Source organism: Salvelinus namaycush, chromosome 23, assembly GCF_016432855.1.
Source record: "Salvelinus namaycush isolate Seneca chromosome 23, SaNama_1.0, whole genome shotgun sequence".
Lineage (NCBI taxonomy): Eukaryota > Metazoa > Chordata > Actinopteri > Salmoniformes > Salmonidae > Salvelinus > Salvelinus namaycush.
In genome coordinates this window covers 38,933,080-38,947,014 of record NC_052329.1, presented here as the reverse complement: position 1 = coordinate 38,947,014, position 13,935 = coordinate 38,933,080, and the positions used below count along the sequence as shown (strand labels likewise).

Sequence of the window (13,935 nt, the reverse complement as noted above, 5' to 3'; positions counted from 1 at the left end):
TGGAACTGTGTACATGACATCAGGCCGACCTTAGCGCGAGGTAGAGGTCAATGGCCATGTATGCATCCACAGGAACAGAAAGATTGTTCCCTGCCATGGTGTAGGAGTACTGGGTATGCACATTCTCATCACAAGCTATGTCACGACGATGGACACACTGGTCCTAACTGCTGGTTATGTCCTCGTGACACACCACACAAGTGATCGTGTGTATCATACAGCTATGGAACTGTGGACATGACATCAGGCCGACCATGGGGGACATTCTCGTTCTTTCAGGGGCGGATCATGTGACTTTTCCAGATCTCCTTTGTAGCTTCCAATTAATCCTGTAGAGGTGGAAATAATTATGAGGTATCATGAACATATCACGCCCAACAAGTGCCAAAATAAAGAAAAAATATAGGTCTATTTCACCATAATGTGGGACCACTAAGTAGCCTATCCTACATGTTTTTCAAAGCCCTTGTCCAAGTTCAGAAGTTTGTGTATTAGGCTAAGTGGCCTGCCATGGGAGAAGCCCCATGAATGCTAAGATGTGCCCAGTAAAACAGCAGACACATATGGATTCAGGACCATGAACAGTGGCAAAAATCAGCGGCAAATAAACATAGGCGCGCTAGCGCCACGGTTCCACAGACATGTGACTAACAGAAATGGATTCATGTGTCCCTGAGGAGCATATCTGCCCGTAAAAAAACCCCAACTCATTCTGATTGGGACTAGCTCCCCAGTGGGTGGGCCTATGCCCTCCCAGGCCCTCCCATGGCTGCACCCTTGCCCAGTCTTGTGAAATCCATAGATTAGGGCCTAATGAATTCATTTCAATTGACTTATTTCTATTTCCTTATATGAACTGTAACTCAGTAAAATATCTAATTGTTGCATTTCTATTTTTGTTCAGTATACTTTTGTTTTGACATTGATGCACAGTGGCTTCACAATGCTGATCAGAAGCGTGTGTGTGTCCAGTTCTGCTAGGGACAGTGGAGTGTCTATGTTAACTGACGATAAGCTTAAAACTAGCATCTTTATGATCTCTCATGAGCCATATCTCAGGATAAGTCAAATTTTGTCTGTCTCGGTAGTGGTTTTCTGTAATATTATCACAAAAGACTGACTACATGTTTTGTTGCAATCTGTAATTGGTGCATCCATTTAACTGATGTTTAACTGAATTATAAATAAACTCAGCAAAAAAAAAAAAAACTCACTCAACTGTGTTTATTTTCAGCAAACTTAACATATGTAAATATTTGTATGAACATAAGATTCAACAACTGAGACATAAACTGAACAAGTTCCACAGACATGTGACTAACAGAAATGGATTAATGTGTCCCTGAGGAGTATATCTGCCCGTAAAAAAATAACTCATTCTGATTGATTGGGACTAGCTCCCCAGTGGGTGGGCCTATGCCCTCCCAGGCCCTCCCAGACGTGCTCAATGGGATTGAGGTCCGGGCTTTTCGCTGGCCATGGCAGAACACTGACAATCCTGTCTTGCAGGAAATCACGCACAGAACGAGCAGTATGGCTGGGGGCATTGTCATGCTGGAGGGTCATGTCAAGATGAGCCTGCAGGAAGGGTCCCACATGAGGGAGGAGGATGTCTTCCCATAGGTGACGTTGTTGCCAGTGATGTCTGGTGAGGACCTGCCTTACAACAGGCCTACAAGCCCTCAGTCCAGCCTCTCTCAGCCTATTGCGGACAGTCTGAGCACTGATGGAGGGATTGTGCGTTCCTGGTGTAACTCGGGCAGTTGTTGTTGCCATCCTGTACCTGTCCCGCAGGTGTGATGTAGCGATCCTGTGCATGTGTTGATACACGTGGTCTGCCACTGCGAGGACAATCAGCTGTCCGTCCTGTCTCCCTGTAGCGCTGTCTTAGGCGTCTCACAGTACGGACATTGCAATTTATTGCCCTGGCCACATCTGCAGTCCTCATGCCCCCTTGCAGCATTCCTAAGACACGTTCACGCAGATGAGCAGGGACCCTGGGCATCTTTCTTTGTGTTTTTCAGAGTCAGTAGAAAGGCCTCTTTAGTGTCCTAAGTTTTCACAACTGTGACCTTAATTGCCTACCGTCTGTAACCTGTTAGTGTCTTAACGACCGTTCCACAGGTGCATGTTCATTAATTGTTCATGGTTCATTGAACAAGCATGAGAAACAGTGTTTAAACACTTCACAGATCTTCATTGTAAAGTTATTTGGATTTTTACAAATTATCTTTGAAAGACAGGGTCCTGAAAAAGGGACGTTTCTTTTTTTGCTGAGGTTACAACAAATTTGTGTCTGTCTGTCTTAGTCAGGGCAGTTCATCTCATGTGTCCTGGTGGGCCTACGATGGGAGTGGAGGAGACCTGATGACCATGACTGTCAAAGCCAGTACAACCGTCTTCTGACTGTTGTTGACGTTAGAGGTAGGCCTTATATCAAAATTGGAAACTAAGACATCTGGCTCATTGACCATCATGCAAACTGAACCAGAGCATCAAGTGGAGCAGCACCATGCTCAGAGACAGTTTCTCCCACTAAGCCATAAGACTGTTAATGAAAACTGAACTGACTCTTTGCTGCTATGGCAACTACTGTACTGTACTGCAATGCAATCGAAGAAACGGAATGTCCTCATTTCAGGACGAGCTCATGACATCTAGCTGCAGCTGTCCGCTGGAACCTGTCACCCTGATTCGCCACAGACTCTGACCTGCCACCTCCCATCTGCCGCAATTTCAGTGGACCTCCTTCGCCAGCTTGCAGCCCTGCAGCTGGAATGTGGGGCGTCTTTGAGGGATGACCTTGGCTTTCCATGAATCCAAAGCATGCTGGAAGGTAGTTGTATGGTTTGATTTCCAATTTAAAATACATGTGTTCTTTACTATGAGGATACTTTTTTCCCCTTCCATCTCCAGACAGTTGAGCGCTACATGGAGCTCCCAAATGAGTCATTTGAGGAGTTCAAACACTGGCAGTTAGAAAGAGAGACGAAGGAAGTTGGCAGGAAGTTGGCACCACTGACCTCCTCGGATGAAACAAAGTGTCCTCTCTGTCCACAGGCATGACAATGATAACAATTAAGGAACAACTAGAAAGTCTCAGTAAGCTAGGATTCTTATTTGCATTCAGTGTTGTTCATCATTTATAAAGGGAAATATATCCAACCTCAGTTGTCAAATATATACACTGCTCAAAAAAATAAAGGGAACACTAAAATAACACATCCTAGATCTGAATGAATGAAATATTCTTATTAAATACTTTTTTCTTTACATAGTTGAATGTGCTGACAACAAAATCACACAAAAATTATCAATGGAAATCAAATTTATCAACCCATGGAGGTCTGGATTTGGAGTCACACTCAAAATTAAAGTGGAAAACCACACTACAGGCTGATCCAACTTTGATGTAATGTCCTTAAAACAAGTCAAAATGAGGCTCAGTAGTGTGTGTGGCCTCCACGTGCCTGTATGACCTCCCTACAATGCCTGGGCATGCTCCTGATGAGGTGGCGGATGGTCTCCTGAGGGATCTCCTCCCAGACCTGGACTAAAGCATCCGCCAACTCCTGGACAGTCTGTGGTGCAACGTGGCGTTGGTGGATGGAGCGAGACATGATGTCCCAGATGTGCTCAATTGGATTCAGGTCTGGGGAACGGGTGGGCCAGTCCATAGCATCAATGCCTTCCTCTTGCAGGAACTGCTGACACACTCCAGCCACATGAGGTCTAGCATTGTCTTGCATTAGGAGGAACCCAGGTCCAACCGCACCAGCATATGGTCTCACAAGGGGTCTGAGGATCTCATCTCGGTACCTAATGGCAGTCAGGCTACCTCTGGCGAGCACATGGAGGGCTGTGCAGCCCCCCAAAGAAATGCCACCCCACACCATGACTGACCCACCGCCAAACCGGTCATGCTGGAGGATGTTGCAGGCAGCAGAACGTTCTCCACGGCGTCTCCAGACTCTGTCACGTCTGTCACATGTGCTCAGAGTGAACCTGCTTTCATCTGTGAAGAGCACAGGGCGCCAGTGGCGAATTTGCCAATCTTGCCAATCTTGGTGTTCTCTGGCAAATGCCAAACATCCAAACGTCCTGCACGGTGTTGGGCTGTAAGCACAACCCCCACCTGTGGACGTCGGGCCCTCATACCACCCTCATGGAGTCTGTTTCTGACCGTTTGAGCAGACACATGCACATTTGTGGCCTGCTGGAGGTCATTTTGCAGGGCTCTGGCAGTGCTCCTCCTGCTCCTCCTTGCACAAAGGCGGAGGTAGCGGTCCTGCTGCTGGGTTGTTGCCCTCCTACGGCCTCCTCCACGTCTCCTGATGTACTGGCCTGTCTCCTGGTAGCGCCTCCATGCTCTGGACACTACGCTGACAGACACAGCAAACCTTCTTGCCACAGCTCGCATTGATGTGCCATCCTGGATGAGCTGCACTACCTGAGCCACTTGTGTGGGTTGTAGACTCCGTCTCATGCTACCACTAGAGTGAAAGCACCGCCAGCATTCAAAAGTGACCAAAACATCAGCCAGGAAGCATAGGAACTGAGAAGTGGTCTGTGGTCACCACCTGCAGAATCACTCCTTTGTTGGGGGTGTCTTGCTAATTGCCTATAATTTCCACCTGTTGTCTATTCCATTTGCACAACAGCATGTGAAATTTATTGTCAATCAGTGTTGCTTCCTAAGTGGACAGTTTGATTTCACAGAAGTGTGATTGACTTGGAGTTACATTGTGTTGTTTAAGTGTTCCCTTTATTTTTTTGAGCAGTGTATATTATATCATTGCCTTTCAATACCATCGCAAGCCTCTCAAAAACCCAACCCCTCGGCCAAGTTGTGGTAGACGGAAACGGGTAAACTACAGGATTGCCAGACAGGGCAAAGTTTTGTGGGTGGCTGTGCCACCCAGGCTGCTACGGTTGCCATGAAGGCCTGTCTGGATCTACAACACGCTGGATAACGGTGCTCTGGTAAAGCTAGGTGGACCACTCATCTTCTTAGTGGACACTAACGATTACAGATACATTCATGAAGAAACTACAGCGCAAATGACCTATACTTCCCAAAAAGCAAAAGTGTTTCAGTAATACCCTTGCAAATGTCTATTCCCTGTATCCCTAATAATTTTGTATAATTAATTATTTGCATCATTGTTTTAAAAGGAAAACGGTCATCAAGTTATTGCAGCTGATGCACTATTTGGGCTTCCCAGAAAAAGATAGTCTGGGACCAGCATTGAGGGTCCTAAACATGCTGGGCGACTCATTTGTGACCAAGACAAAGTCGACTGCTTTGTAGGAGGAGCATCAGACACACCAACTGAAGTATACTGGATTTTGAAGAATGGGATCTCACACAACCAGTTAATTTCACTCGCCCTCTTCTGTGTGTTTGTGTGTATAACCAACAGCTGGGCTGAACAAGTTCCACAGACATGTGGAACAGGGTTGGATTGAAATCAGGAGAAGCTATTTATCCTTGGTGATGGGACTCTAGCATTGGACTATTCTGTCCATGAAAATATTTCTTCAGTTGAACAGATTAGACTAAACAGGAACTGCTTAGTGACAGTGACTTTTTTCACTCAATGTTGAATAACTTTTTTTAAATTAAAAAAACAATTCATTGTGGCTAAGTAATAATAGTGTTCATTGCAACTGCAAGGACGTCTGTGTATGACTGGGAGAATTTTTTTTTGGACTAAATTACAAGGTGATACATTTGTAAGGTAATAAAGTATGTTCATCATCAAAGACAAAATACAGGTTGACTTGTTGGCTACATACACAGTACACTTTGGAAAAATAACATCAAAACAGATGTTTTTAATAGTGTCTGCACTGAAACACCTCATCCATTACGTAGTGTGGTACATTTGTTTACACACATTTACCCAATTTCTAATTCTGACATTTGACATTACACATTTGATGTGCAAAATCAGGTGCAGTGCACTGTTGTTTATCTGGAACAGTATTGAACTAAGCCAAGCATCATTGATAACATACAAATACACTGGAGTTTACAAAACATTAGCAACACCTTCCTAATATTGAGGCTAGTTAAGGATCATATCACATCCACCTTAACTGGCACCCTATTATCCTCAAAGTGGGCAAAGAAGGTGTTTAGTTTGTCTGGAAGCAAGACTGTCGGTGACGTGGCTGGTTTTCCCTTTGTAATCCGTGATTGTCTGAAGTCCCTGCCACATACGCCTTCTGTCCGAGCCGTTGAATTGCAACTCCACTTTGTCCCTATACTGACATTTTGCTTATTTGATTGCCTTGCGCAGGGAATAACTACACTGTTTGTATTTGGCCATATTCACCTTTCCATGGTTAAATGTGGTGGTTCGCGTGTTCAGTTTTGCACGAATTCTGCTATCTATCCATGTTTTTGTTTGGGTAGGTTTCAATAGTCACAGTGGGAACAACATCCCCTATACACTTCCTGATGAACTCCGTCACCGCGTCAGTGTATATGTCAGTGTTATCCTGAGGCAACCCACAACATATCCCAGTCTGCGTGACTATTTAAGACTTGTGTGCCTGCTCAGGAATAAATTACTTATTATTTAAGGCAAGTCAGTTAAGAACAAATTCTTATTTTCAATGACGGCCTAGGAACAGTGGGTTAACGGCCTTGTTCAGGCAGAACCAGGGGCGAAAATCTGATATCAACCTTGGAGGGGACAATTACATGAAATTTTCTCAAGAACAATTCCTGAGGGGGACATCAAAAGTAGTGCTGTAACACATAGCCTACATTGTAATATGTTAAATGTATATTGAGGAACCATAATTACTACTACTGGATAATTGATAGGTACAGTAGTTAACTGAAGGGGTTTCCCAACTTGTTCAAATCATTATAATACTACTACTAATAATAGTTATAGCAGTGCTCCTTACCAGTCCAGTATGTATGCAGGTATTTGTACTTACAAACAGCAATATCAAGAAAGGCCAGTAGGTGACAATGGTACTGTACACTGTATGGGTGCAGTTTTCATAAATACAATGAACATGGTGCGATCACATCTATAAGAATCTCCATTGAGAACCATCACAAAGTTGGTCTCCGTATTGAATTGACCTTTTAATTTGACTTTTTCTGGTACATTTATATAGTCATTAAATATGTGCCACTGGCCTGAGTCTACTACAATATCTTTACAAGAACAAAAAGCTCAAAATAAGTACAGTTCTAAAGGCAAAATAACTACTTCAATGAAAAACTCAAATAATCAAACAAAATATCCTTCAGTCAGTGTCTCAACTCTTCAAACAGCAGCTATGGACAAGTATGTCGCACAAAGTATGCAATTTTAAATAAAATAACAGGAAATAAATAATTTGTAAGTACTGTCATGTACTAAAAACTGAAAACTACTAAACAAAAGAACAAATATCAATTACACCAGGGGTTCTCAAACAGGGGTCCATGGACTAATTGGGTTTCCAGTAAGTTTACATATAATATAGAGTGGAGGTCCCTGAGGACCACTCAAAGCCTTGCCTCAAAATATGCAGGGGTTCCAGTACCCAAAAAAGGTTGAGAACCACTGCTATACACACTACTGAACAAAAGAACCGAACATATGTTTGCGGGTTTCAATGGATCCAACAAATTGCTGGCAGATATTTTCCATCTTGAGACTGTCCAGCCTGTCTTTATGTACATTACAGACAACTACGCAGTTCAGTCTCTCTTGGCCCATGCTAGCCCGTAGCCAAGTCTTTAACCTGCGGAGTGCACTGAAACTCCTCTCAGCCTCACATGAAGACACTGGCACCACAAACAAAATTCTGATCAGCACCTCAACTTGGTCAACCCCCGCACCTCCACTGGAAGCCTCCTGAGGACCTCTGCTGCCTCTCCACTGCTGCTACAGGGGTATTTGTTGTGAAAGAGAGGGATCTGCACTGAAAGAGAATCTATGTTCACCTCTGGGTACTGATCTAGAGACTCATCCAACTCCCCCGTGAGAAGCGCTCTTTCCAACTTTTGCAGGACGTTTAGACTGTCCTGGTCAAAACGGTCGCCAAACTGAACTGCCACACCATCCAACACTTAAAAAAATTCTGCCCTATAGTGATCCACTGCTTTGCCAGCAAATCGTCTTGAGTGCGTCTCAATGGATTCAATAGAGTCAATTAATGTTGTTGCTTTCTCATACAGTCAAAGGTAGCTTTCGTCATTTCTCGTGCCCCTAAGAGATGACCGCACACAGTCGACTGCAGCCTGCATACCAGAGACAGTCTGAGTTTTCTTCTGCAGTGAAATGTTTAGACATTCAAGCTCTCCAAGAACAGCAGAGGCAAGTGTGAGGCCCAACACAGTCTTACCTTTGCTGAAGTGCTCGAATAAGCCACTGGCGGTTGAAGCTGTCTTGGATGCAGATTTTTCCATCTCCTCTAGGCTGCTTAGTACCTGCTCATACTGCCCTAGCAAAGCTCTAATAGCAGTATTCCGCACAGTCCACCTTGTTGGACATGGGGGTTTCAGGGTGGTCAGATTTGTATCTTTGGACGTGGAAATTGATTCAAACATGCTCTTAAACTTTCCTGACTGGCCATAGAGGACACCTAACTGATGGACCCAGGAAAGGGAATCCCGGATCAGTGGGGAGGCTGAGCAGCCAGCCTGTGTAATCAGATTTACAGTGTTCTCCACAATGTACATAGAGGGCTAATGGTTGCTGCCTCCTCACAATTGCCTATGCACCTGTGTATTTTCCTGACATGTTTGAGGCACCATCGTAACTCTGCCCACGTAAGACAGACGCCCTTGGTGACAGGTGGAACCATGACAATAGGTGCTAGAAGTTCTAGTTGTTGCCTCTAAGTGCAGTCAATGACAAAACATTGTTCTCATGTTGAAAAGATGCTAGTTCCAGTGTTTTGAAATCTTTGTCTTATATTAATGAAATGTTTAACATTTCCACCACAACCCATAGGTAAATGAGTATATTATGTATACATTACATTGATTGATTTGTTTTAGATAGGGAAATCATATGGTTGTTATCGTAATCTCACAAGTTTGGGTGGAAGTAACATATTTATCATGATAAACATATGTTTTCAGCTGTCACCAATGCAAGTTTATACATTCAGGCGTCATGTTGAATTATTAATATTAGGAAAACCTTAATCACTTAAAATAATGTTTAAAAAAGTTCATGTACAAATGTATAAGAAATGTGTTAAATAAAATTATTTTCAACTAAAATGGATGTCTAATGACGTGATGGAAATGACATTTATCTATGGCTGTCCGGGAAAAAATACAAGAATATATACATTCCTGAATAGTACGATCACAGCCATTATCAGATATTGTTTCTAGACAAATCAAATACACAATTTTACCAGTATTATAATTGTATCAATACCTTTTAACTTCTGAAAGTGCCCGAAGTTGTAGAGTCACCTTTATGACATGAGTAACAATTAGGCGGAAATAAACAAAATAGTTAGTTGAAATGGTTAATGCAGTCATTTTCACCTTACATTTTCCCCAACTGCAACTGGAAAAGCAGGTCCCAGACAAGATGAATGACTCATACAACATATTATTGACTGAGGTTTGGGTCATACTATGGTATGTTGGGGACGGATAGGCAACTGGATATTGTTGTTAGGGGTGGTGCTTGTAGGTGTGGCTGATATTGACTACTTATTTCAGTGCATCTTAATTTTTCATCTATGAATGAGACTGCTTTATGGAAAGAGTCACCATGACAATTCCACTACTGATGTTTGGTATGTGACCATCCCTATCAAACTCCGCACATTCGCTAGAATTTGTGTAGAACCTCTAGACTTCCTTTCTTTAACATTTGCTTTTTGAATTTGTGCAGTTTTGCTGACTCTACCCTGCTACAATGCTCACGGTAAGTGGAAAGCACCATCATGTCTTGCGTCTGTTTGTATGAATGAAATGGAGCCGGCTGTTGAGAGGTGTAGGCTACTACCCTGCCTCAGATTGATGTGTATACAGTATACAGCAGAGAAAGTATTGCAATGTGGGCTCCTCTTCGGTTACGTTAAGCCAGAGGGGAACTTGTGAATTATTGTTCTTTGGGCCTGAGAATTTATGCATCATCAGGGATGAATTAATTTCTTCCCGGTACGGGACCTTTTTATGGACCTAATCATAGAATGATATATAGAATCCCTAGTATTTATGCGTCCACTCATGGGCGGCGTGTTTCAAGTTTGGGGAAGCTAATGTTCAACATAATATAAAGCATTCCAACGACCTTCACATTTGCAGACTTATGTAAGAGCCTACTACTCTCGATGTGATCAGTTTATATACAGTTGAAGTCGGAAGTTTACATACACTTAGGATGGAGTCATTAAAACTCGTTTTTCAACCACTCCACAAATTTCTTGTTAACAAACTAGAGTTTTGGCAAGTCGGTTAGGACATCTATTTTGTGAATGACAAAAGTAAATTGTTTAGACAGATTATTTCACTTATAATTCACTGTATCACAATTCCAGTGGGTCAGAAGTTTACATACACTAAGTTGACTGTGCCTTTAAACAGCTTGGAAAATCCAGAAAATTAGGTCACGGCTTTAGAAGCTTCTGATAGGCTAATTGACATCATTTGAGTCAATTGGAGGTGCACCTGTGGATGTATTTCAAGGCCTACCTTCAAACTCAGTGCCTCTTTGCTTGACATCATGGGAAAATCTAAAGAAATCAGCCAAGACCTACACAAGTCTGGTTCATCCTTGGGAGCAATTTCCAAATGCCTGAAGGTACCACGTTCATCTGTACAAACAATAGTACGCAAGTATAAACACCATGGGACCACGCAGCCGTCATACCGCTCAGGAAGGAGTCTCCTAGAGATGAACATACTTTGGTGCGAAAAGTGCAAATCAATCCCAGAACAACAGCAAAGGACCTTGTGAAGATGCTGGAGGAAACAAGTACAAAAGTATCTATATCCACAGTAAAACGAGTCCTATATCAACATAACCTGAAAAGCTGCTCAGCAAGGAAGAAGCCACTGCTAAAAAACCAACATAAAACTATCGTTTGTTAACAAGAAATTTGTGGAGTGGTTAAAACTAGTTTTAATGACTCCAACCTAAGTGTATGTAAACTTCTGACTTCAACTGTGTGTATATATATTATTTCTTTGTACAGGAAGAATGCCCTTTTATAAACACATCTCATTCAATTCTACTGCACTTTATATGATTGGAGACAGAATATATTTTGTTAATAGGTCAAAAATTAGAGTAGCCTAATCTTCTGACACTGACAAACCGATCAATAAAAAAAATATGCTCACAAATCTCTGGTCTAATCATGCTTTCTGGTCTAGAAGCCTATTTTGAATGATTTTATTTATATCTGTATAAAAAGGAGTAGGCTAATTTAGTTACATAATATTTCCTATTTCATTTAATATACTTTACGGGAAGCTTAGTTGAACCACATTGCATTTTGGACCGTAGTTTTCAAGTCCATTCGCAAATTTTTCATGCGTAAAACTATTTGCCTTCCAGCAGGGGGGTACTGGCAAATAGTTGTATGCATCTGGAGAACATAAGGTGTAAGGCGATAATCAAATGGCTACCCAGACTATTTGCATTGCCCCCTCTTTTACACCACTGCTACTCTGTTATCATTTATGCATTGTCACTTTAATAACTCTACCTACATGTACATATTACCTCAACTAACCGGTCCCCCTGCACATTGACTCTGTACCAGTACCCCCCTGTATATAGTCTTGCTATTGTTATTTTACTGTTACTCTTTTAGCTAGTTGAAAAGCGAAGCATGTTTGCCAAGTACGAAAAATGGGGGCTAGATATCTGGCAAAACAAAACGTATATGCACCTGGTGGACATCTGGTAATACTTTGACCCCTGTGCATCATGTACCTTACTTCCCTGACATGACTCCTGAAAAGGCAAACAGAATGCAGTGGATCATGATGGTTTGGAATCCTGCCTGTATAGGAATATGTGCAATCTATACAGAACAAAAATATAAAACGCAACATGAAGTGTTGGTCCCATGTTTCATGAGCTGAAATAAAATACCCCAGAAATGTTCCATACGCACAAGGCTTATTTCTCTAAAATTGTCTACAAATTGGTTTACATCCCTGTTACTGAGCTTTTCTCCATTGCCAAGATAATCCATCCACCTGACAGGTGTGGCATATAAATAAACTGATTAAACTGCATGATCATTACACAGGTGCACCTCATGCTGGGAACAATAAAAGGCCACTCTAAAAATGTGCAGTTTTGTCACCCAACACAATGCCACAGATGTGGGAGTGTGCAATTGGCATGCTGATTGCAGGAATGTCCACCAAAGCTGTTGCCAGATAATTTTATGTTAATTTCACTACCATAAGCTACCTCCAATGTCATTTTTAAAGAATTTGGCAGTACGTCCAACCGGCCTCACAATCGCAGACCATGTGTAACCACGCCAGCCCAGGACCTCCACATCCCCCTTCTTCACCTGCGGGATCATTTGAGAAGCCAGCCAGACAGCTGATGAAACTGGGTTTGCACAACTGAAGAATTTCTGTACAAGCTGTCAGAAACCATCTCAGGGAAACTCATCTGCGTGCTCGTCGTCCTCACATTTTTTTGTTTACATTTATCCTTTAACTAGGCAAGAACAAATTCTTATTTACAATGACGGCCTACCCCAACCAAATTCGGACGACATTATGCGCCGCCCTATGGGACTCCCAATCAAGGCCGGATGTGATACAGCTTGGAATCGAACCAGGGACTGTAGTGACGCCTCTTGCACTGAGATGCAGTGCCTTAGACTGCTGCGCCACTTGGGAACCTCACAGGGCAGATGGCAGACAGCGTGTATGGCATCGTGTGGGTGAACGGTTTGCTAATATCAACATTGTGGAACAGAGTGCCCATGGTGGTGGGGTTATGGTATGGGCAGGCATAAGCTACGAGCAACGAACACAGTTGCATTTTATCGATGGCAATTTGAATGCACAGAGATTCTGTGATGAGATCCTGAGGCCCATTGTCGTGCCATTCCTCCACCACCATCACCTCATGTTTCAGCATGATAATGCACAGCCCCATGTTGCAAGGATCTGTACACAATTCCTGGAAGCAAAAAATGTCCCAGTTCTTCCTAGGCCTGCATACTCACCAGACATGTCACCTATTGAGCACAGTTGGGATGCTCTGGATCGACGTGTACGACAGCGTGTTCAAGTTCCCGCCAATATTGAGCAACTTCGCACAGCCAGTGAAGAGGAGTGGGAAAACATTCCACAGGACACAATCAACAGCGTGATCAATTCTATGCGAAGGAGATGTGTTGCGCTGCATGAGGCAAATGATGGTCACACCAGATACTGACGGGTTTTCTGATCCACGCCCATACCCTTTTTTAAAAGGTAATACCAACAGATGCATATGTGAAATCCATAGATTAGGGCCTAATTTATGTATTTGAATTGACTAAATTTCCTTATATGAACTGTAACTCAGTAAAATCTTTGAAACTGTTGCATGTTGCGTTTTATATTTTTGTTCAGTGTAGATAAGTCAGTGAAATGAGTTGTCATCATTACTCGGATCAGCATAGTCTTCTAGGGCACACTACTGGCAAGAAGTCAACCGATTAAATCGGAATGGCCGATTAATTAGGGCCAATTTCAAGTTTTCATAACAATCGGTAATAATTTTTGGACACCGATCATGGCCGATTACATTGCACTCCACGAGAAGACTGCGTGGCAGGCTGACTATCTGTTATGCGAGTGCAGCAAGGAGCCAAGGTAAGGTGCTAGCTAGCCTTAAACTTAACTTATAAAAAACTATCAATGTTAACATAATCACTAGTTAACTACACATGGTTGATGATATTACTGAAAGAAGAAACGTT

At 42.7% G+C, this 13,935-nt stretch overlaps 1 protein-coding gene across 1 annotated transcript in view; it reads left to right on the top strand.

The window, feature by feature from the left end:
• The first annotated feature begins 9,709 nt into the window (after positions 1–9,709).
• The window catches only part of LOC120018822, a 29,342-nt gene continuing 25,116 nt past the window's right edge, over positions 9,710–13,935 (top strand). Inside the window, exons 1-2 of the mRNA XM_038962038.1 lie at positions 9,710–9,780; positions 9,879–9,911. Coding sequence (XP_038817966.1) covers positions 9,741–9,780; positions 9,879–9,911 — 73 coding nt within the window. The 5' untranslated portion in view covers positions 9,710–9,740. The remainder of the gene's footprint in view (positions 9,781–9,878; positions 9,912–13,935) is intronic.